Source organism: Mercenaria mercenaria, chromosome 18 (genome assembly GCF_021730395.1).
Source record: "Mercenaria mercenaria strain notata chromosome 18, MADL_Memer_1, whole genome shotgun sequence".
NCBI lineage: Eukaryota > Metazoa > Mollusca > Bivalvia > Venerida > Veneridae > Mercenaria > Mercenaria mercenaria.
In genome coordinates this window covers 7253106-7278679 of record NC_069378.1, presented here as the reverse complement: position 1 = coordinate 7278679, position 25574 = coordinate 7253106, and the positions used below count along the sequence as shown (strand labels likewise).

The window sequence follows — 25574 nt, the reverse complement described above, 5'->3', positions numbered from 1 at the left end:
AGAATGCTGTGTTATGTAACTGAAAAACGAAAAACAAATTAAATTTAATGTTGAAAATGGAAAAACTTGAAAAAATATAGAAGTAAAAAAAAAGTTTTGGGGTCAATAAACATCAGATCTTTCAAAACTTGGAAAAGTTGATTTATAGGGTGAAAAAAGAACTTCCACATTCTGAGTATAGGAAACATCGTTATAAATGGTGAAAACTAAACTGGTGTTTAAAACATTTCGTAGAGCAATCAGGTGTATTAAAAGGAAAATTTTATTTAAAAATCTGGGTACTGGTCAAAGATACAGTAAAATATGTTTAGGTTGTCCCCTGTCTAGAAAATCTTTTGCACCAAGTTTAGATCCTGCTTTCTGTGCCAAAGGTTTCAAAGCTTGAATTGTTTGCAGGTCTCATTTTGTGTGTGTGTGTGTGTGTTACTTTCAACTGTCTACACACTTCAGTTTTATTCTGTTAATTTAAAATTGTTCTCATTTTCCCAAAAATGGTAAAACAAGTTTTACTGTATTCAGATCATATGATGGAATAAGTTATGCAGTGAACAAACCTTTAGTTCCATATTTACGTTCCCATTCTCTCTCAAACTCTTCATCGTCTAAGTCCTCACCTTCAATCTTATACACTGAAAGTGAAACAAAATATAATGCAAATGTGTTAGTTAAGTGAAAAGGAGTGAAAATAAAATATGAAAACAAAATATGATATATATAAATGTATTTAGAAAATGTTTTAAAGTAAAAACATTTGAAACTGAAATAAAATATAGGAAAATAGTGAAATATATTAAAGTGAAAATTGATGTAAAAATCAAAATATGAAAACAATCTGCAGAGATGTATTCTTTTAAAAATGTTTGGAAGTAACAAAAACTGTGTAAATATAACAAAACAAGAGGGCCATGATGGCCCTATATCGCTCACCTGTTATCATTGCACTTAAGGACAAGTCTTCAAGGTCAAAAGATCATAACAGAAATCAATCAAAAGAATTATGAGAAAATATAGTTGAAATTTTCTTTAAGTAACTTTAAAAACAAGATTTGAAAATTTTTTGTAGAGGTCCACTAGGCAATGCTACATGTCAAATATCTAAGCTCTTCTGGTTTATTTTTAGAAAATTTTGAAGATTTTTCTATGTACAATCAAGTAACCCCATGGGGCAGGGTCAATTTGACCCCAGGGGTCATGATTTGAATAAACTTTGTAAAAGTCTACTAGGCAATGCTACATGTCAAATATCTAAGATCTAGGCCTTCTGGTTTATTTTTAGAATTTTTTTTAAAGATTTTCCTATGTAAAATCAAGTGACCCCTAGGGCGGAGTCAATTTTGATCCCGGGGGACAAGGTTTGAACAAATTTTGTAGAGGTCCACTAGGCAATGCTACATGTCAAATATCTAGTCTCTAGGCCTTCTAGTTTATTTTTAGAAAATTTTTGAAGATTTTCCTATGTAAAATCAAGTGACCCCTGGGGCAGGGTCAATTTTGACCCAGGGGGTCATGATATGAACAAATTTTGTAGAGGTCCACTAGGTAATGCTACATGTGAAATATCTAAGCTCTAGGCCTTCTGGTTTATTTTTAGAAAACTTTTGAAGATTTTCCTATGTAAAGTCAAGTGACCCCTAGGGCCGGGTCAATTTTGACCCCCGGGTCATAATTTGAACAACTTTAGTAGAGGTCCACTAGGCAATGCTACATTTCAAATATCTAAGCTCTAGGGCTTCTGGTTTTTCAGAAGAAGATTTTTTTAATATTTTCCTATGTAAAATCAAGTGACCCCTGGGGCGGGGTCAATTTTGACCACGGGGGCCATGTTTGAACAAATTTTGTAGAGGTCCACTAGGCAATGCTACATGTGAAATATCTAAGCTCTAGGCCTTCTGGTTTATTTTTAGAAATTTTTTGAAGATTTTCCTATGTAAAATCAAGTGACCCCTGGGGCGGGGTCAATTTTGACCCCGGGGGTCATGATTTGAACAATTTTAGTAGAGGTCCAGTAGGCAATGCTACATGTCAAATATTTAAGCTCTAAGGCTTCTGGTTTTTGAGAAGAAGATTTTTTAAGACTTCCTTATGTAAAATCAAGTGACCCCTGGGGGCGGGGTCAATTTTGACCCCGGGGTCATGATTTGAACAAATTTGGTAGAGGTCCACTAGGCAATGCTTCACACCAAATATCTAAGCTCTAGGGCTTCTGGTTTTTGAGAAGAAGATTTTTAAAGTTTTTCCTTTCGGTTGCCATGGCAACCAGTGTTCTGCATGGAATTTAATTCTTTGAACAATTTTGAAAGGGGGCCATCCAAGGAACATCCCTGTGAAGTTTCATCAAAATTGGCCTGTTGGTTTAGGAGGAGATGTTGTTTAAAGGAAAGTGTGGACGGACGACGGACGGACGGACGGACGCCGGACGGTGAGCGATCACAATACCTCATCCTGAGCAGTCTGTGCTCAGGTGAGCTAAAAACAAAAAGAAGAAAAGTTTACAATAACATTTCTTTCTGAGTTTTAAATAACTTCATAGGGATAATTAAATACATATTATGCTAATTATTTTTAATAGACAAAGCACATTAAAAACACAATTAATACGATTAAGGTGATATGGTGTCTTTCCAGGCAAAAAAGGTGTGCCCTTCCATACATTATTTTGTGCACAGCCACCTGGATTGAACCACCTTCCTCACAAAAACCAGATAGATAGCTTCCTCACATGAAATGGTTATATTTCGAAACAACATAGGTGAGGCGTCCAACAATATTGGACAGAAAAAAGATACATGTAACATAACATAGGCCCAATTCATTTCACCTAACCCAGGACAGCCAGTCACATGAGCAGCAAGAAAATAATTTTCTCCAGTTTAAGAATAAACAAACAATCCGGCATATGCCAGCAACCTGTACTGCAAGTAAAATTAACACACTTCTAATTTGTAATGATTTTCTACTGTGAACTGTTCCAAATAAGTCAGGGATTTTTTCTTGTGGGTTTTATCTTCCTTTACCAGAATTTACCACAAATTTCCAAATGTTTATCCGAATATATATTGCGAAAACACATTACTTGCTACTTAGTCTATCACGCAAGGCTTGCATATCCGCAGATACCAGATTAACTCGACCAGTGCTAGGAAGCCAAAGAAATGCCTTGTCAGGTGCCAGTGGCGGCACAGCGTACACCGCAAATATAAAACAAATTGGCCCAAGGGCTCATTTTACATGTACTGTTATTACATAAACATGACTAAAAGTCCAAGTCTAACAAACAGACGACATAAAGGACTATGACATAAATCCTGACCAAGTATAACTGGCAAAGGAGGGAAAACTTTGTTCACAAGGTATCAGATCAGAAAGTGGCTTGTTAAACAAGGTTTTATTGTTCAATGTCTGTATAAAAATGTTTTTTATGCTTGATGTCTGTTCTAACAAGATCTTACTGTAAGGTATCTGTTTTAAAAAGGTTTTACTGTAAGGTGTCTGTTTTAACAAGGTTTGAATGTAAGGTGTCTGTTTTATAAAGGTTTTATTGTAAGGTGTCTGTTTTAACAAGGTTTTACTGTAAGATGTCTGTTTAAACAAGGTTTGAATGTAAGGTGTCTGTTTTATAAAGGTTTTACTGTAAGGTGTCTGTTTTATAAAGGTTTTACTGTAAGGTGTCTGTTTTAAAAAGGTTTTACTGTAAGGTGTCTGTTTTTACAAGGTTTGAATGTAAGGTGTCTGTTTTATAAAGGTTTTACTGTAAGGTGTCTGTTTTAAAAAGGTTTTACTGTAAGGTGTCTGTTTTAACAAGGTTTGAATGTAAGGTGTCTGTTTTATAAAGGTTTTACTGTAAGGTGTCTGTTTTATAAAGGTTTTACTGTAAGGTGTCTGTTTTAACAAGGTTTGAATGTAAGGTGTCTGTTTTATAAAGGTTTTACTGTAAGGTGTCTGTTTTATAAAGGTTTTACTGTAAGGTGTCTGTTTTAACAAGGTTTGAATGTAAGGTGTCTGTTTTATAAAGGTTTTACTGTAAGGTGTCTGTTTTATAAAGGTTTGAATGTAAGGTGTCTGTTTTATAAAGGTTTTACTGTAAGGTGTCTGTTTTATAAAGGTTTGAATGTAAGGTGTCTGTTTTATAAAGGTTTTACTGTAAGGTGTCTGTTTTATAAAGGTTTTACTGTAAGGTGTCTGTTTTAACAAGGTTTGAATGTAAGGTGTCTGTTTTATAAAGGTTTTACTGTAAGGTGTCTGTTTTAACAAGGTTTGAATGTAAGGTGTCTGTTTTATAAAGGTTTTACTGTAAGGTGTCTGTTTTATAAAGGTTTGAATGTAAGGTGTCTGTTTTATAAAGGTTTTACTGTAAGGTGTCTTTTTTATAAAGGTTTTACTGTAAGGTGTCTGTTTTAAAAAGGTTTTACTGTAAGGTGTCTGTTTTAACAAGGTTAGAATGTAAGGTGTCTGTTTTATAAAGGTTTTACTGTAAGGTGTCTGTTTTAAAAAGGTTTTACTGTAAGGTGTCTGTTTTAACAAGGTTTGAATGTAAGGTGTCTGTTTTATAAAGGTTTTACTGTAAGGTGTCTGTTTTATAAAGGTTTGAATGTAAGGTGTCTGTTTTAACAAGGTTTTACTGTAAGGTGTCTGTTTTAAAAAGGTTTTACTGTAAGGTGTCTGTTTTAACAAGGTTTGAATGTAAGGTGTCTGTTTTATAAAGGTTTTACTGTAAGGTGTCTGTTTTATAAAGGTTTTACTGTAAGGTGTCTGTTTGATAAAGGTTTTACTGTAAGGTGTCTGTTTAACAAGGTTTGAATGTAAGGTGTCTGTTTTATAAAGGTTTGAATGTAAGGTGTCTATTTTAACAAGGTTTGAATGTAAGGCGTCTGTTTTATAAAGGTTTTACTGTAAGGTGTCTGTTTTATAAAGGTTTTACTGTAAGGCACCTGTTTTGAAGATGTTATATGATAAGGTGTCTGTTTAAACAAAGTTTGAATGTAAAGGTGTCTATTTTTAACAAGGTTAAAGGTGTCTGTTCAAAACATGTTTTTGCTGTAAGTTGTCTGTATTAACAAAAATTACTGCAAAAAGCCTGTTTTAACAAGGTTTAACTGACAGGTTTTTGTTTAAACAAGGTTTTAAACAAGAGCTGTCGGAGGACAGCAACGCTCGACTATTCAACAGCCTTGTCAATTGAATGAATATAAAAGTCGAAAAAGGGGCATAATTTTGTAAAAATGGGAAAAAGAGTTAAGGAACCTTCACAGTGCTTATCAGCTCATGACAGTTAACAAGTGTGAAAAGTTTCAATCCATTCCCATTAGTGGATACTGGGATACCAGCTTACATACAAAAAAGTCAGAAAAAGGGGCATAATTTTGAAAAAATGCAAAGTAGAGTTATGGGACCTGCACATTGCATGTCAAATTATGACAGTGAACAAGTGTGTGAAGTTTCAATCCATTCCCATTTGTGGGTACTGAGATACCAGCTTACATACAAAACCTTAACCAAGAATTTCTAAGTCGAAAAAGGGGCATAATTTTGTAAAAAGAAAAAACAGAGTTATGGAACCTGTGCAATGTAGGTCAGTTTATCACAGTGAATAAGTGTATGAAGTTTCAATCCATTCCCACAAGTGGTTACTGAGATACCAGCTTACATACAAAAACTTAACCAAGAATTTCTAAGTCGAAAAAGGGGCATAATTTTGTAAAAAAGCAAAATAGAGTTATGGAACCTGTGCAGTGTAGGTCAGTTTATCACTGTGAATAAGTGTGTGAAGTTTCAATCCATTCCCACAAGTGGTTACTGAGATACCAGCTTACATACAAAACCTTAACCAAATTGGGACGGGGACGCGACGCCGACGCATGGGTGAGTCCAATAGCTCACTATTTTTTGAATAGTCGAGCTAAAAATGGTGTCTGTTTTAACAAGGTTAAACTTAAAGGTGCATATTGTTACACGGTTGTACTGTAAGGTGTCTTTTTTATATGGTTTAACTGTATTGTGCCTGTTTTTATAAGGTTGTACTGTAAGGTGTCTGTTTAACAAGGTGTTACAGAAAGGTGTCTGTTGTAACAAGGCTTTACAGAAAGGTGTCTGTTGAAACAAGGTTTTCTGTAAGATGTCTGTTGTAACAAGGTATTACAGAAAGGTGTATGTTTTAACAGGGTGTTACTGTACCTGCAGATCTATCTGATAAGAGTAAGCAAAAGTATAAAACATAAATTAAACAACAGCAAATTGCTCCACAGAAATGACAGATGGATTCTACAGACAAATTACGTCTCTTGAGTAGTTACTCTTTTGAGAGAATTCTTCAGACATAGTTTTTTTCTCAATTGGTATTTACACTGCTGAGTGCACACTGCATGCATGCATTTCTTCTTGCATAGGCATGTATAATTATTCATGAGGTACTGTCTGCAGAAACAATCCACAGAGAAAATTAACAATGATGAAAAATAAGATAAGCCTGAGACTCTTGCTATAACATATACCAAGAACTAAACATACTGTCTTCAAGATTTTTCAAGATAGATTTCATTAATCAAGAGCTATTGGCAGTATGTGGCATAGTAACTAGCTTAATATAAAATACAACAAATGGTGAGTGGATAAGAAAATAAACCTTCATCCCTTTATCAATATCTTGCAGATCGATGTAATGACTCTATTTTATATTAATATGCATAACATTTAACATTCTAACACTGTTTCATCTTTGTATTAAAGGGGTAATACTTGGATATAACAAGTTTGGTTGTAACACCAATCCGCTTTTTCAGCAAGGTCTGAAATTTTCATTCTATTAATATTTCGAGTTTATGCCATTTTCTTTCTGTTTTCTGAATTTTTTCCTATGCTTCCGACCAACACTCCCACCTTTGTAAGGGATTGAATAGGTCACAATCTATGCCTGAAATTTCTTTGCTTACCAAATGAAAAGAGTCTAAAACACTTTAACAGCAGTGTGTCGTGGTTTTTAAGCTTAAATATGACGAAAACAACCCATAGAATTACTCCTATTAAAAAAGCTTGGAGAAAGATTCTCAAAGAAATGCTTTGCAATTTACAAGAAAAAAAAAGAAATTATGTTAAGATTTAGCAAGTTTTACTTTTTTTATAGTTAATTTTTATCTTATACTCAATACTGCAGCGTACATACCAGCAGGTCTGTAGAGGGACACAGGGAGGCCAGCGTCCGAGCAACCATACTCATTCCAGGCTCGAACTCGGAAAATATAGTCTATACGTGGGTGTAACTTCTGTACTGTGTGACTGCAAACTTTTAATCCTGTCACTAATTGTCGCCATTCAAAACTCGGGGGACACCGTACCTGAAATAATATGCAGACGCGTAAGAAAATATTTAACACTGCCGGCTGTGTAATTTTGGCGAGGGTTTATTTTTGCAAATTTTCACCATCAGACTGACTAACTTGTTCAAATCTATTGTGAATAATAAAAGGCATACTGTGGAATCATTAATATTTGGGCTAATTTTAGTGGATTTTGTGGTTGAGTCCATCCATGAAATTTAATCCCAACATCAAGTAATATTCCCATTCATTGTATGTTCAAAAGTTGAAATTCCACGAAACTGCCATTTTGACCAAAACCACGAAATTTCATGCCAACAAAATTAAATGATTTTACAGTAATCAATAACAGTATAAACAGTAATGAAGTGCAAATCTAAATAAACTATGGATACCATAAAAATTAATCATCAAAAACAATGGGTCTATAATTACTAACTCTTTGTTTTTCCATGTTTTCCGCTACATTTTTTTTTTTCAAACTATAAACTAATGCACTTCCCAGTCTTATTCTTCAAACTGTAAGCTGAATCACTACTTCCTGGACCTCAGTAATTCCTTCCACCTTGGTAACCAATTATGGAGATCCCAGTCAAAATCAATTCTAACAAGTGGCTCAAAGTCAATCAAGATACAGGTGCTGTTGCACCGCTGAACTATTACATTGTCAAATAAACAAAACAAAACATAATGTGAAATCATGTAATTAAATAAATGGGAATTTTCATGCTTTTGGCCAAAATGGCTACATCCTGGGGATATGTATTTATGGATTTCAAATTTTGAAAAGAATATGAGCCGCGCCATGAGAAAACCAACATAATGGCTTTGCGACCAGCATGGATCCAGACCAGCCTGCGCATCCACGCAGTCTGGTCAGGATCCATGCTGTTCACTTTCAAAGCCTATTGCAATTAGAGAAACTGTTAGCGAACAGCATGGATCCTGACCAGACTGCGGGAATGCGCAGGCTGGTCTGGATCCATGCTGGTCGCAAAGCCACTATGTTGATTTTCTCATGGCGTAGCTCATATGAATCTGAATTTTACTTGTTTGTTGGGATTTAATTTCATTGATTTACTCAACCATGAAATCCATGATAGATTTAATGAATATTTATGACTTTAGTTTACAGAATCAAATACTAGAAATGTTTCATATGTTATTACATAATCGTTTCTATACAAAGGTACCGGAAACATCAATATTTTTCCAAATACTGACGTCGAATTTCATATCGGGTATGTGATGTAATTTAATGTGTGTTGTTGCATTTATTATTTTATTTAGTTCAGTACTGTCAATTTTATTCAGGCTATCAAACAAGGTCATAATATTTACATTACAATTATACATGTAGATACGTATGTAATAAAAAGGTTATTATCTTTGCATCGGGAAGTATGCACTCGTTCTTTAGCGGAAGAATATTGCGCTCCTACAGTCTGGCAATATTTCTACTGCAGGACACATGCATATTTCCTGATGCAAAGCTAATTAAGAAATAAATTTCAGAAAAACGGTGCTTTAACACTTATTTATATACGATGGGCGGTTATACGCCGAGCATAATAAAATCACGAGGGCGCAGCCCGAGTGAATTATTTCAAACGACGTATAACTGCCCGAGTGTATAAATAAGTGCTAAAGCACCGTTTTGCTGTAATTTATTTCGATTCTAATATGAATTTTATTGTAAAATTTAGATCAAATATGAGAAAGCTGTTTCTTCACGCATGCATGGCACCAACTGTTAGGTCGTCATGCTCTTTGTTTATGCACGCCAGGACCGTAAATGGTAATACGACTTGTGGAAGAGTTCAGTTTGGGCGCAAAAGATGGTGAATTATTCTGCAAAGCGAATAACCAACTTAATATATGTGTAAATTAATCAAGACAGCTGTTCAATGTGACATTTCGTTTAAAACATGTTATTAAGTAAAATATTTCATGAAATTTGAAAGCGCTATTTCTTGATGCGTACATGGCGCTAAATATCACTTTGACGTGACGTCAGCATAATATCGTTGTGATGATTAAAGCATTGTTAGTCATATTAGAATAACCTATGATTATTCGATGGAAAATAGTACGGTAGCTAGAATATAAGTCAATAAAAAAATACCTCTATTGTATAAGAGAGATTACACGTCCCTCTGATGGCCTCAGCAACAATAGCTGGTCTCCAGCTCAACTCTACCGTCTCTTGGTCTATGATAATCATGTCAGGCTTGTGGATCGGCAGGGTTGGTGGCACTAAAATATACAAGGCAAAATCTCATATTTTCATTTAGCATTTAAATACTGTTATTAATTTATTATGTTACTATTTTAATATCAGAATACATGTACTTGCTACTATAAATTATATGTCAATGAAGATTTTCGATTTTTGGTTTCCAGCTAGTAGCTTCTATTGCCCTACCTGGAGAAACAAAAAAATACACTGTCAGGTACAATATTTTGTACAGTTCCTATCACGGTATACTGACATTAGAATAGTCTACAGATAAATTTGTGAGAGCAACATGGGTTGTTGTAAAGACACTACACCATGATCCCTATTAAAGTCTTTATTTAAGTATCTTTGTCAAAAAGAGGACTGTGAGTTGACTGTTAACTGTTTGGTTCTGTTGCATCACCTGAACTACTTTTAGCTTCATTTTTCAAAGTAAAAATACATTTTATAAACATGTGCCTGTTTCCAAATCCAATGAATGCAATCCATTCATCCTTTCAAAAGTTATCTATTAGGTATCAAAATTTTGTTGAAATTTAAGTTGAAAAGGGACCATAACTCTGGCAAAAAGTATCCAATTAATAAAAACCATCCTTGAACTGTATCTTATGATGATATACCTATGTACCAAAAATGAACTCAATCCACCCATCCTTTCAAGAGTTTTCACAGATGCATGCAAGCACACACCTACATGGTGACCCCATCCTAAACTTCTTTTAATGAAGTATAACAGTAGAACTTACCATATTTGGTGACTCCAGTATAAACCATCCTAAACTTCTTTTAATGGGGTATAACTGTAGAACTTACCATATTTGGTGAGCTGTTCATAGTATGGATGTTTGAGGAAAATTGCCTTGTACTCTACAGGCTTGAACTCGGCAAGTGCATTTTCACTGTCTTTAAGCAGCGGAACTGGAACAAAGATAAAACAATGTATTTTCTTTTTTCTTTTGATAAAAATGTGAATCCAAGTATTCATGTGATAAAGTTGTCAATAGAACAATGTCATTAAATACAAAAAAAAAAAGATAATTTACGATATCTATAATACAAAATGTTCTTAGGAAGTTGAGATTCTGATATATATTATTAGTAGTGAAAACCTCTTACTTACTTATAACAGGAGAAAAATAGAAAACGTGAACCAGAGTTCTGGATAAAGAAATCTTTTATGGAAACCTTACCATGAGCTCTGTAGAATTGTATTGGTGGAGTTGGTTCACTGACGTCGCCATTTTCTGTTTGGGCACGGATCCTAAACCTGTAATCCTTTCTGGGACTGATATTCCTCACTGTGTAGTCTGGCGTCCTGATATCCCTGGCAACTGGCTTCCATTCTGTGTCTGTGTCACCTGCTTCCTGCATCTCAACTCTAAAAATAGACAAAGTTAGCGACAGTTAGTTTAATTAAGAAATAAATTGTGATTTAGTAATTATGAATTTGGATTATAAAATATGTTGGCATAGTATCACACAGACACAGTTATATGTGACTTTCCAGCTTTTTATGATAAAGGAAGACCCCTAATGCCCCTCCGTGCATTATTTCATCAATGGCCAGCACCTGTGTTGAACCACTGACCTTCCATAAGCCATAAGGATGGCTTCCTCACATGAAGAATTCTACGTTCCAAGCAAGGTGTGAGGAGCAAATGACTTGAAGTCAGCAGCCGAATTAGAATGCAACAGATGTATACAGCTCTGGAAGGAATCACATTTTGGCTGAAAATATCTTTACTAAAAGGAAAAAATATGAGGGACAACAACTCAAACACCAGGAAAAGTTAAACTAAATTTAATATATACCAGTTTCTCTCCAATAAGGACCTTTGTCAGATAATAACCTGTAAATATCTTTGAACAATACTGAAACAGGGTGTATAAGAAAATACTTAATGCACATTCGAGGTGAAAATAAATCAAACAATTAACAATGAGAAAGTGTTTACAAGGGTTTTCTCATTTACATCATTCTCCCTGCAGTTTGGTGAAACTTCTGTGTTTATGCACAAAAACTAGTGGGGGGGGAAACAAGCAGGGGGGGGCGGGGGAAAAACCAGTTGATTCTTTCCCCGGCGAAAGAATCAACCGGTTGGTTTTTTCCCGAGGTAGAAATCAAACGGTTGTATTTTTTGGGGGGGGGGGGGGGGGGGAATGACTGGGTAAATCTGACGTTACACTGTAGGTTAGTTCAGGTTATGTCAAAAAAGAAAATGGTCAAGTCCAAAACAGCATTAAACCTCATGCTAAAGTTTTATAATGAACTGTCATCTTCTAGTTTGGATAGTACATTAAACTGTTAAAAGGGCGCTACCAAAAGATATGGCTGAATGCCAACAGTAGATCATATACTTATTTCACTATCAGTTCTTCGCAGCAACAGCGCCAGATAAATAAAAATCTATAATTGAATAACAAGGTTAAAACATACAACCAAAGTATAATTTAGTCAAAGGTAACAGACCTGTTACAGAGTAAGAAACAGACAATTTTATAGGCAGGTAAGTGCGATGGCGTTTCGGAAGGCAGGCAGGCCAGACTCTCAGTTCTCTCAATTTCTGACAAAAAACTCTAAAAAAAACACCTGTAATAAAATCTATGAACAGCCACAGGATTATTACAATAAGTAGTAAGTAATAACTAAAGTTATCAAATGTCATTCCTGTGGTTTTATACTGAACAAAACTTCTGTCTCACCTGTAACTAAGTGGTGTAGAACTATAATAACGTGGGATGTAGGCTCGGTGCCATCGAAGTCTCACAGAACTTGGCTCCTCCTCCCAGACCTCTGTCCTTGCAACAGGTACCGAGTGCTGAACTGAAAATATTCACAATTGTAAATAAAATTAATTTTGATACAAAGACAAAAGATTTTTCATCACATTTATAAGTTTTAAATTGATTGATAAAATCAATTTTGCAATTTTTACTAAATATGCTATTGAATTCTTGTAATAAGAATAAAAGTTATATTTATTAGTATAAAAGTATAAATGATGATATGATGTTCAATTTTTATGTAAAACAACCCTTTCTTTCTATGATTTGGATTTGTTTGGGCTAACAGTTTTTCTGTTAAAGATACATTATTTATTTTGATTCTGACACAATATCGACGATTAATATCTACATCCTTTTTATATGACAGCCACCACATATTTATGCTATGATGTTACAACTGTGGCATACAAACAGTGACATTGTTGCACAATAATGTCACACTCTTCAGTCTACTAACCCTTACCCTGCTAAATTTCTATAATGAACTTGTCCATCTTTCAGTTTGGACAGTACCATTAATTGTTAAAAAGGGGTGCTTACCAAAAAGGTACTGACTGAATGGCAAACAGTGCAGATCATGATCAGACTGCATGGATGTGCAAGCTGATCATGATCTGCACTGGTTGCAAAGGCAGAATCATTTGTGTCCACCATGATAAGGATTTATAAGAAAACAAATCTGGGGGTGTTAGCAAATTTGATTAAAACTTGAAACATAAAATAACAAGCAATTGTGATAAAAAGAGGTCTAGGAAGTTAAACAATCTTTATTTTTCAAAGTGGTTTGCTGATAAGCAATTCTACAAATAGGCATGGCTTACAATATATAACCTGCTGTTGATAAACCAATTTATGCACTATGCAGAAATTGCACCATTTAGACTAGAATGCTGGCATTATTCTAGACAAATTACAAAATATAGATGCCATGTCAGGAGAAATCAGTGTCTTACAAAAGTCTGTCAGACAAGCAATACTGTCAGTAATATTATTTACTTTTGCTTCCAGACAAAGTCTGTGGAATAACATTACACCAAAACTAGCACAAATGATCATTTCTGTTTGGCTATTTAACACTGGGTGGCCAGGAGTTAATCCTCCACAACAAGAAGCTAAATAGCTTTTTAATAACAATGGAATATGCACTTAATTAATAAAGATTATTTATTAAAATCAGTTTATCAAAATCTAGAATTTTTATTACCTCCCTTTAATAGATTTGAGATTTTAATGTCTTAGTCATATTACTTTTAAGAAAATTAGTTTTAAGAATCTAAAATAATGTATGTCACAAAGTAAAGCAATCTGTATCTGACATGCTTGAATGGAGTCAAATAAACTACAGACATCCATGTTGTCTATTTATTGTTTAAAAGTAATAATAATGTGTCCACAGGACACTATTGTCCCTGTATGTAATGTTGAATATTTTAGTAGCTTAGTCATGTGTGCCAAGTTATAGAGGCATGGAAAATGATAAAAAGTCTTTGAACCCTCAGTATGACCTTGACCTTTGAGCACTCAGCTGATTAGAGATCAATTAATGGGCTTGAGTCTTATTATACTGAATGCTGCTTTGAAGTTATTTAAATGCCACTCCAATCTAAAAACATAAAAAGTTACAGACTAAACAAGAAAAATAAACTTCACATAATTTGACCTTCAAGGGTTAATGACTTTTAAGCTTATGGGTTCTGCTCTTGCAGGTGATACCTCTTCTTTTTATTGGAAATGTTTTGTCAAGTTATATGAATGTACATCCATGCATACTGAAGTTACAGACTTCACAGGGAAAAATACCTTTGTACTATAGGTCTGAATCTTGCATAAGAAACATGAATGACAGTATTAAGTGTTACCTTGACCTTTAAGCTTGGAATCTGGGTCATGCAAGAAATATTTTATCACACTGTGGTGAATAATTGCATCAAATTATTTATATACTCATCCATGCATACAAAAGTAAGAGCATGAGAAAGTAATCTCTTAGTGTGACCTTGACCTTTGAACAATGGGTTTGGGTCTTGTACATGCCAAATTATTTTATTTTGGTGTTCTGTTGTGCCAAGTTCTTAAAAAATCCCACCATGAATGACAAACTATTTTGCAGGACATGATAACAAACACAGGGCAAGAATGGTAACACAGTATCATCTGAGTATGTCCTGGCCTATCATCATGGTGTGGATGGAGGTGGGTGGGGGTCTAGAGTCAATTGAGAAAATTACAAATAACAAGATAAGTTTATTCAAGCAAGCAGGAATGATGTCAAAGATGTAAGAAATTTCTCCTCTGATTCATGTAAGTACTGCCTGCTATTAATTATGCCATCATCAAGGTTGTAGCTACCTGACTAATTGCTCCATTATCTTGCTACATCATAACTGCGGGGGATGTTACAAAATCAGCTCTGTCAAAATGTTATAAAGTGTATACACAGAACGCTTGGAAACTTGATTAAAGATATCAAATGCCTATTTTTGACTAAAAATATTGTGTCTCAAATGCAGATAATCGGATGATTAAAATGCAACTGACTATACTGAATTTATAAATATTAATTGTGTACTATGTACAGCTACATTCATAATAAAAGGGAAGTTTGTTAATGTTTAGCTTAACATTTTGAGAAAAAAATTTCAAACACCACCTTTAAAAACTCACCATTTTCAAAGAACTGTTATATATTTTCATTTGATGCAATTTGCAATAATATCTGTCTTTGAACACAGTGGAATGTAGTTTTCCGTAAACGTCTTTTTTCATTTCTTTACAAATGACATTCATTTTTAAAGGGGGACAACTTTTTGAGAATAGTATCCATCTTACGGGACAGTACAGCAGAACATGTAATGGTCATGTAGATTGAAGGCAAAGATGTTGTTTGCTTATCAAATATTTCTGTGTTTTTGTGATAAACTCCTTAACCTTAAAATAAAATTTCTTTTATTGTTAGAACATAATTATTTATAATTTGTGTATCTTTACATGTACTAAATGTGTATTATTTTAAATCTTATGCATAGTACTGTGAATACACATAAATATATGTTCATTCTGTATTTACATGAACTATATGTAGTAGTTATTTATATTTTCAAATATGAAATGTTGGTCTGATAAATAGCTATTGGATTCATGTAGGAGGTCTACCAGGTAGCCATTATATTTTCCACTGAACAAAATTGGCAACAAGTGTTTAAACATACTGTATCATGCTGTTTAGTTTTACTGGCTACCTAAAATATTCTAAACAAGTTGTCTCCCTTTAAGAAATTATGCCATTTGTAAAGAAATAAAAGTAAACAATTTTCAAAATTAGGGAAAATGATGTTCAACCTATTTATGTTGGAATTCAGCCCTTGGTCAATATTGAAAAAAATATGAAAATGAAGACATGTGAAGGCTTTCAACTGTACGAAAGTGTGGCCTCTTCAAACAGTTTTTTTTCATGACTTCAAGGCTGGCAATTGTTTTGCAGAATAATATACATGTCTTTAAGCTGTTCGATTTTCATGTGAAACAACCCTTTCTTTCTATGATTTGGTGAAGTTCAATTTTCAAAACAAATATGAATCTAACTGTTAAACTGATATATAAAAACAAAAGGTCCAATTGGGCCTATTGTGCTCACCTCAGGTGGCTTTTGACCTTAATTCTGACCAAGTTTGGTGAATGTGCATTAAACTGCTCATTAAATATCATAAATACCATTCTGTGTTTTTTTCAGTTATGGACCCAAATTGTGTAACCATTAGAGCAAACTAAAATGAGACAGAATTTACTAAAGGTGCTACTGATAGAAGTTTTGTCTATCAGGTTCTTAGATGAACAACAAACCAACTACTTTATTTACCTAAGCCCAAACTTGAACTCTTTAGGAAGTCCCTGGCATATGCTGGGCCAAAGATTTGGAACAATATTCCCATTCAGGTGCGAACAGCAAAAAACATAACTTCATTTAAGAAGATGTAACTATTTAACCTGGAAGTTCTCTGGTGGAATTGAATGATAGTGCTTTACTGTAGAGTTGTCTTTGAAATAGTTCTATTCTATGTTATATCTTTCTTAATATCTTTCAGTATTGTTCTGTGTTAATGTTTTTGTGATTGTATATACATTCTTTGTAAATATTGTTACATATCAAGTATCTGGAGGCCCACATGGAAGATTGGATAATCCAAATGTGTAAGCCTCATAAAATAAAGTTGTTATTATCATTATTATATAGTTCATAAGAAGAAGTTGTTTCAAGATTTTCTAATAATTCATCTCTGGCAGCTCATACCTTCAATCCATATGAACTACTTAAAAGAAATTAAGAAAGGTTCATCCAAGGATACTACAGACCAAGTTTAGTGCACATATCTTTCTGTCAAATAGTTCATGAGGAGACGTTGTTAAGGTTTTTTCTATTTTTAGCTCTGATGGCCCCTAATAAGCTGAATCATGTCAACAAAACACAGGAGGTCCGAGCAAGGGTGCTACGTAACAAGTCAGTGAAGTTTATTATTAGAAGAAATTATTTGAAGTTTTTTCTGTTTCTAGCTCTAATGGCCTGTAAAAGGGATCAAACAAGAGCATATGAACAAACTTAAGAGAGGACTATGCAAGAATGAAATGAACAAGTTTGATGACCATCTATCAACAAATTCATGAGAAGAAGTTGTTTGAAGGTTTTTTCTACTTTAACTGCTATTAATAGGTTGAGTACAATGCACACATTGGCAATATTTCCCTTCATACCCATCATTCCTCATTAATCATGTTATGTGACTAGTAAAACATGGTATGGTGAGACTCTAACTTGACAAATCAATTTTTAGGCCCCGCATAGACCACTATAAACATTTGTAACTTGGAAAAATTTGTTTCACAAACAAGTTATGATAAATATACAACCTGTAAGTGATTGACTGTAACACAATAGCAGAAATTATAATATAAATTAATATCTAGTTATATCTATATAGTCTAGTATTGTTATCATCATTGATTCTGTTAGAAATAATAAATTAACAATTAATTATAACAAAAATATTTTTCATGCAAAAACTGTCATGCAGGTGACTCAAAATTGTGCACTCACTGTCCATGTCAATAAGTAATTCTGCTGGCACCATGAGAAAAGCATACTTAATTAGTGGGATATGATGGATAGATACCTTTAACCTTAACAATATAGACAATTATTCAAGTCTTGAGCATCTAAGCTTCCATGAAAAGAAAACACATATGCATTTTCATGCCTGATAAAATCATAGAATAACTTTGACACTTTGACCTTACTATCCCTGTACATGTGAAATGGCAAGTATTATGAAAAAGAAAGATGTCAAGGTAACTTCTTGAGAATAGAAACATGTTAACTTGAGAATAGAAACATGTAAGGTAACTTTAGAACAGAAACACGTTAAGGTAACTTGAGAACAGAATCGTGTTCAGGTAACTTTAGAATAGAAACATTAAAAGGTATCTTGAGAATAGAAACAAGATAAGATAACTTAAGAATAGGAACATAATATTATCAAAGTAACTTGAGAAAAGAAACATGCTAAGGTAACTTGAGAATAGAAACATATTAAGTAACTTGAGAAAAGAAACATGTTATGGTAACTTGACAACAGAAACATGTTAAGGTAACTTGAGAACAGAAACATGTTAAGGTAACTTGAGAATAGAAACATGTTAAGGTAACTTGAGAACAGAAACATGTTAAGGTAACTTCAGAAGAGAAACACATTCAGGTAACTTGAGAACAGAAACATGTTAAGGTAACTTGACAACAGAAACATGTTAAGGTAACTTGAGAACAGGAACATGTTAAGGTAACTTGAGAACAGGAACATGTTAAGGTAACTTGAGAACAGAAACATGTTAAGGTAACTTGAGAACAGAAACACGTTAAGGTAACTTGAGAATAGAAACATGTTAAGGTAACTTCAGAAGAGAAACATATTCAGGTAACTTGAGAACAGAAACATGTTAAGGTAACTTGAAAACAGAAACATGTTAAGGTAACTTGAGAACAGAAACATGTTAAGGTAACTTGAAAACAGGTAACTTGAGAACAGAAACACATTCAGGTAACTTGAGAACAGAAACACATTAAGGTAACTTGAGAATAGAAACACATTAAGGTAACTTGAGAATAGAAACATGTTAAGGTAACTTGAGAACAGAAACATGTTAAGGTAACTTGACAACAGAAACACATTAAGGTAACTTGAGAATAGAAACATGTTAAGGTAACTTGAGAACAGAAATACATTAAGGTAACTTGAGAATAGAAACATGTTAAGGTAACTTGAGAACAGAAACACATTAAGGTAACCTGAGAACAGAAACAAATTAAGGTAACCTGAGAACAGAAACATGTTAAGGTTACTTGAGAAGAGAAACACGTTAAGGTAACTTGAGAATAGAAAAATGTTAAGATAACTTGAGAACAGAAACGCGTTAAGGTAACCTGAGTCCAGAAATACGTTAAGTTAACTTGAGAATAGAAACATGTTAAGGTAACCTGAGAGGAGAAACATGTTAAGGTAACTCAAGAACAGTCTGAAACATATTAAGATAACTTGAGAACAAGAACATATTAAGGTAACTTGAGAACAGAAACACATTAAGGTAACTTGAGAAAAGAAACATGTTAAGGTAACTTGAGAATAGAAACACATTAAGGTAACCTTTAGAACAGAAACACATTAAGGTAACTTGAGAATAGAAACACGTTAAGGTAACTTGAGAACAGAAACAAATTAAGGTAACCTGAGAACAGAAACACGTTAATGTAACTTGAGAATAGAGACATGTTCAGGTAACTTGAGAACAGAAACACGTTAAGGTAACCTGAGAACAGAAACACGTTAAGGTAACTTGAGAATAGAAACATGTTAAGGTAACCTGAGAAGAGAAACATGTTAAGGTAACTTGAGAACAGTCTGAAACATGTTAAGGTAACTTGAGAACAGGAACATACTAAGGTAACTTGAGAATGGAAACATGTTAAGGTAGCTTGAGAACAGAAACACATTCAGGTAACTTGAGAACAGAAACATATTAAGGTAACTTGAGAACAGAAACATGTTAAGATAACTTGAGAACAGAAACACATTCAGGTAACTTGAGAACAGAAACACATTAAGGTAACTTGAGAAAAGAAACATGTTAAGGTAACTTGAGAACAGTCTGAAACATGTTAAGGTAACTTGAGAATGGAAACATGTTAAGGTAGCTTGAGAACAGAAACACATTCAGGTAACTTGAGAACAGAAACACATTCAGGTAACTTGAAATGGAATGGAAACATGTTAAGGTAGCTTGAGAACAGAAACACATTCAGGTAACTTGAGAACAGAAACATGTTAAGGTAGCTTGAGAACAGAAACACATTCAGGTAACTTGAGAACAGAAACATGTTAAGGTAACTTGAGAATGAAATGGAAACATGTTAAGGTAGCTTGAGAACAGAAACACATCAAGATAACTTGTTACACAGCCCTCACATATGTTGTGCAGTAACTTGTTGGAGAGATCAAGCATACGAAGATGAACATAATGATTACATTATCATAAATAATCAAAACAATCTACATTGTTAATACCTGCAGGAATTCTGTCAATATGCAAGTTTCTCTAGTCCTGTACATAAAGATTCACCTCTAAAAATAATTTAGATCAGAACTTTCTGAGGTGCAATGTTTATAAAACATTTTGAAAGTCAACTCTTGATTCTAAACTGAGGAAAGAAACAAGGGCCTTAAAATTGAGGGACAATAACAAAGCCTTAAAGATGAATAAAGCAACAATGTTGATGAAAGTGGCTTAAAAGCTAAAGGGCTTTTAATATTAAGCGAAGTTGAAGGAAGAAACCTGGAGTAATAACATTATGCAGGGGTTGGGGATGGAGTGGGCGAGCAGTTACAGGGACATTAACAGGAAAATGGGTTGTAGCAATTGAAAAGGAAGTAACAAACAGCTAAAATTAAAGGATTTGCTATTTGAATGACCTTGGCCTTGGGTACTGATCAGTACAATTCACTTAATGCAAAACAAACAATAAATGAATTGCATTAGAATATGGAACCTAAGAATTTTACTGTTACCTTCACATGTTATATCATTCTCTTAAGTAACTTCAAGAGACAGAACTTAAGCTAAAAGGCTTGTAAAACACGTGCAATTCAGGATTCATTATGCCACTACAGCAAGCTACCGTTAATCAAAACATACCTGCAGAATTAGCTTAACTCCTTGACTCACTACCGCTGCAGAACTAATATCCAGAAAATACTGTTTTTTTTATATTTTATTTTTTTTGTATAATGCACTTTCCTAATCTAAACAGTTAATCCAAACTGCTGAATAAGCACACAGGGAAGATGGACAGAAAAAAGAATTGAAGCCAGTGCATCAAGTCACACTATGCACAGATCATAATCTACCATCAGTCACTTCTCCTGGTCTGTGAGAGGTGCCTCCAGGGATAACTGTATTTGACAGTGCTGATAAGCCTTAGGTTGGCTGTGATTATTTGTGTAATAACAGAAGGCATCTGTTGGGAGTCAGATTGTCTCACCTTGATGGAAAATCTGGACATGTTATGTTTTCATAACTTAACATAGGAACTACGTATTATTCAATTAGGCCTACATAAAATCAGTGGTTTTTTTTATTGGTTTTAGAAAATGGCAGGGAAAATCATATTATAGTGCGGTTAAAATATGGAAAAAAATGGTATTTTTGATTAATATGTTACATTTTAGAAAATAATGGCCCAAAAAGCATACTGCTTCGTGTTTCAAGTTTAAAGTTTTACATATTTAATGTACTTAGAGGTTTGTTATTTTTTATGTAAAAATTGTGGGGATTGGGGTTTTACACTAACCTAAAACATAATATTATAATTAAGAACCAAGAAATTGAGATTTCATAATTATGTGAACAGATGCTTGATAATGATGATGTATGACTAATATAAGCACTTCAGATATAAGATTTTAGAACAATACAGTTTTCGTGGAACTAAATTTGCCACATATATTTTTACACTTTTTTCGGCATAATGTTATTATGAGTTTGAAAAACATGAAATGATATTGAGAAATATTTACAATCAGTATATCAATTGGTTCAGTAGAATATCGGTTTTGTTATGATCATATTATAATTTAAGAGGCATTATTGTACCACTTGAATGAAATTAATGATTCTGAGTAGATCTTCTTGTCTTTGATTGTCCATGTTTTTCTACCTCTCTGCAGCAGAAGCTATGATGTACATGTATTGTTTGTAGAAGTGTTCATTAACTGGTCACATGTGGTAGTGATTAGTGTAACAGATAATGATTACATTGATAGGTGAAGACATATATATGTATGTAGGTATGTCAGTGTTCAGGGAAACCTCTATCAGATTATGATGAAGTAGATAATTTTAGTTTATATATCTATATTTTATTCTATTTCTTATACAGTTCTCTCCCCTCAATATAAAGCTAACTCTGCCACCACAAACATTTTAACAAATGAATCCATGTTTTGATCTTTGTTTTTTTTGAGATTTAATTTTTCTGTACATGCTCTTGTTAAACCAAACCTGTAGATTTCTATACAGCAAGCAATGCAGTTAAAATCATACAAATTTTAGCAGTTTCATACACATCACAACTAAGCAGAGTTACCTCCCTTTATTGTTTTTAAACAAGTAAATTAAGGTTTCATACACATCACAACTAAGCAGAGTTACCTGCCTTTATTGTTTTTAAACAAGTATAATTAAGGTTTCATACACATCACAACTAAGCAGAGTTACCTGCCTTTATTGTTTTTAAACAAGTATAATTAAGGTTTCATACACATCACAACTAAGCAGAGTTACCTGCCTTTATTGTTTTTAAACAAGTATAATTAAGGTTGTGGCAGTGGCTCTATAATGACACCTTGCTATATTCCTGTGATTATGTAATCTTCGTATGCAGTTTTGGCATCCATTAGCCATACCAAATAATATTTTTTTATAACAATTGAAGTAAACAGAAATAGTGAAGGGAGAAATCAGTTAAACCACAAATGTCCATTTTGATTACAAGTCCACAACCTAAAGCTAAAAATACGATGTGGTTGAGACGTCAGCGGCAGTCCGGCTCCATCTATTTTTAGATAGTAAGACCTTGTCGTTGACATCACAGATCCTTACATATGGGAGAGTGCTATTAATTTTACCCCGTAGAATTGCAAAAATTAAATTTTAAATAAAGAATATTATTTTTTACAAGTTTTTTAGAAACTGAAAATTTTTAGGAGTGATAACATGTTAGCAATTTTTACAAAATCTAGGACTACAAGTTGGGAGTGATATGTCCTATATTATTTGTTTTTTAAACCTTTCCTAGACCTTCTGTATAAGTTAGATTGATACTGTACTTTTTATTTAATGGAGCCTTTTTCACTTTTGACTCATTCAAGTCCCTTAACTCTAGAAAAAAAGTTATCTTAACTGGCTAGTTTAGTTAACAAATATGATGTAGATTTTATAGCAAAACACATTCTTTGTAAATTTTATTTCGTTTCAAGAAAAAAACAACAAGAGCTGTCCCTAAGACAGTCCCTCGACTTTTCTCAGTGCTTAATTAAAATGACTCTAAATTAGAGCTTTGCCAGTGAAAACTTTATAAAAACTTTAACCCAAAAATTCTTAGTTAAAAAGGGGCATAACTCTGTCAAAATTCAAACCAGAGTTATGGGGATTGTTTCTCCTGGTGCAGACTTTGATAGTAAATAAGTATTTTAAGTTTCAAGTCAAAAGCTTTGATAGTAACAGAGATATTTGACTTTATCAAAAACTTAAACCCAAAAATTCTAAGTTATAAAGGGGCATAACTCTGTCAAAATAAAAATCAGAGTTATGGGGATTGTTTCTCCTGGTGTAGACTTTTATAATAAAATAAAATAACTATTTTAAGTTTCAAGTCTAAAACTTTGATAGTTACAGAGACATTTTACTTTAAAAACAATTCTAAGATAAAAAGGGGCATAACTGTGTCAAAATTCAAATCTGAGTTATAGGGATTTTTTCTCCTGGTGTAGACTGTCACAGTTAACAAGTATTTTAAGTTTCAAGTATAATTTAGGCTAAGATCAAAGACAAGAGGGCCATGATGGCCCTATATCGCTCACCTGTTATCATTGCACTTGAGGACAAGAAGGTCCTCCAAAGGACAGGAACAACAAAGGGAAGGAATTTAACCAAAAAGAAAAAAACAAACTTACAAGGTATATATATGTTAAAATACACCTAAAAATTGGAGGTACCATCCATGTTGTACCACAGAAAACTGGTCTCATGTTTTCCCTACGGCCAATAATAAAAAAGTTACTAAAATAAGCTATTTATAGTAACATTAAAGGGAAGTAATTAAAAAAAAATATTGTAAGTGGACAAAAGAAGGATCTGCCAAATAAATCTGTTGACATAAATGAAATTTCAGATCAGTATCTTCATTAGTTATGGAGATTTTAATTTTAATTTGAAATAATTGGAGGTAATTTGACATAAAATCAGTCCATAGTTATCTTCCCTGATTATCTCAGTCCAACTAATAACAATAATGAAATTTTAAATAAGTCCTGTAAGTACTTACTGATATAAATCCATTTTGATTACAATCAGGGGAGGTAATCAGATATAAAATAACTCTGGAACATATGATTGGATCTGATTTGTCATGGAATCAAAGATTTATTGTTGTTGAAGATATTTTGGAAGTTTGTATCAAATAAAACCATAAAGGAAGTCTTTATATGGCTGCAAAAGCCAAAATAGCCAATTTTGGACCTTTAAGGGGCCATAACTCTGGAACCCAAGATGGAATATGGCCAGTTGAAGAAAAGAAGCAAGATCTTGTGGTGATACAAGTTGTGTGCAAGTTTGGTTAAAATCAAATCATAAATGAAGCTGCTATTGTGCAGACAAGGTCAAAATAGCTAATTTTGGCCCTTTCAGGGGCCATAACTCTGGAACCCATTAAGGGATCTGGCCGGTTCAAGAAAGGAACCGAGATCTTATGGTGACACAAGTTTTGTGCAAGTTTGATTAAATTCAAATCATAAATGAAGCTGCTATTGTGCACAAGGTCAAAATAGCTAATTCTGGCCCTTTCAGGGGCCATCACTCTGGAACCCATAATGGAATCTCGCCAGTTCAAGAAAGGAACTGAGATCTTATGGTGATACAAATTGTGTGCAAGTTTGGTTAAAATCAAATCATAAATGAAGCTGCTATTGTGCAGACAAGATCAAAATAACTAATTCTGGCCCTTTCAGGGGCCATCACTCTGGAACCCATAATGGAATCTGGCCAGTTCAAGAAAGGAACCAAGATCTTATGGTGATACAAGTTGTATGCCAGTTTGGTAAAATTCAAATCATAAATAAAGCTGCTATTGTGCAGAAAAAGTCAAAATAGCTAATTTTGGCCCTTTCAGGGGCCATAACTCTGGAACCCATAATGGGATCTGACCACTTTAAGAAAGGAACCGTGATCTTATGGTGATACAAGTTGTGTGCAAGTTTGGTTAAAATAAAATCATAAATGAAGCTGCTATTGTGCAGACAAGGTCAAAATAGCTAATTCTGGCCCTTTCAGGGGCCATCACTCTGGAACCCATAAAGGAATCTCGCCAGTTCAAGAAAGAAACTGAGATCTTATGGTGATACAAATTGTGTGCAAGTTTGGTCAAAATCAAATCATAAATGAAGCTGCTATTGTGCAGACAAGGTCAAAATTGCTAATTCTGGCCCTTTCAGGGGCCATTACTCTGGAACCCATAATGGAATCTGGCCAGTTCAAGAAAGGAACCAAGATCTTATGGTGATACAAGTTGTATGCCAGTTTGGTAAAATTCAAATCATAAATAAAGCTGCTATTGTGCAGAAAAAGTCAAAATAGCTAATTTTGGCCCTTTCAGGGGCCATAACTCTAAAACCCATAATGGGATCTGACCACTTTAAGAAAGGAACCGTGATCTTGTGGTGATACAAGTTGTGTGCAAGTTTGGTTAAAATAAAATCATAAATGAAGCTGCTATTGTGCAGACAAGATCAAAATAGCTAATTCTGGCCCTTTCAGGGGCCATCACTCTGGAACCCATAAAGGAATCTCGCCAGTTCAAGAAAGGAACCGAGATCTTATGGTGATACAAATTGTGTGCAAGTTTGGTTAAAATCAAATCATAA

General features: G+C 33.8%; 2 protein-coding genes across 4 annotated transcripts in view; both read right to left on the bottom strand.

Annotated features, from left to right (window-relative positions):
- The window catches only part of LOC123538773 (uncharacterized), a 63333-nt gene extending 42490 nt beyond the window's left edge, over nucleotides 1-20843 (bottom strand). For all 3 annotated transcript variants that reach the window (XM_045323140.2, XM_053529388.1, XM_053529389.1), the window contains exons 1-7: nucleotides 20572-20843; nucleotides 12253-12373; nucleotides 10740-10927; nucleotides 10363-10467; nucleotides 9436-9566; nucleotides 7157-7328; nucleotides 555-629 (exon numbers count right to left, since the gene is read on the bottom strand). In XM_045323140.2, the coding sequence (XP_045179075.2) occupies nucleotides 555-629; nucleotides 7157-7328; nucleotides 9436-9566; nucleotides 10363-10467; nucleotides 10740-10920 (664 nt within the window). In that variant the 5' untranslated portion in view covers nucleotides 10921-10927; nucleotides 12253-12373; nucleotides 20572-20843. The remainder of the gene's footprint in view (nucleotides 1-554; nucleotides 630-7156; nucleotides 7329-9435; nucleotides 9567-10362; nucleotides 10468-10739; nucleotides 10928-12252; nucleotides 12374-20571) is intronic.
- Nucleotides 12249-25574, bottom strand: part of LOC128550831 (muscle M-line assembly protein unc-89-like) — a 112730-nt gene continuing 99404 nt past the window's right edge. The window contains exon 32 of the mRNA XM_053530667.1: nucleotides 12249-12373. Coding sequence (XP_053386642.1) covers nucleotides 12249-12373 — 125 coding nt within the window. The remainder of the gene's footprint in view (nucleotides 12374-25574) is intronic.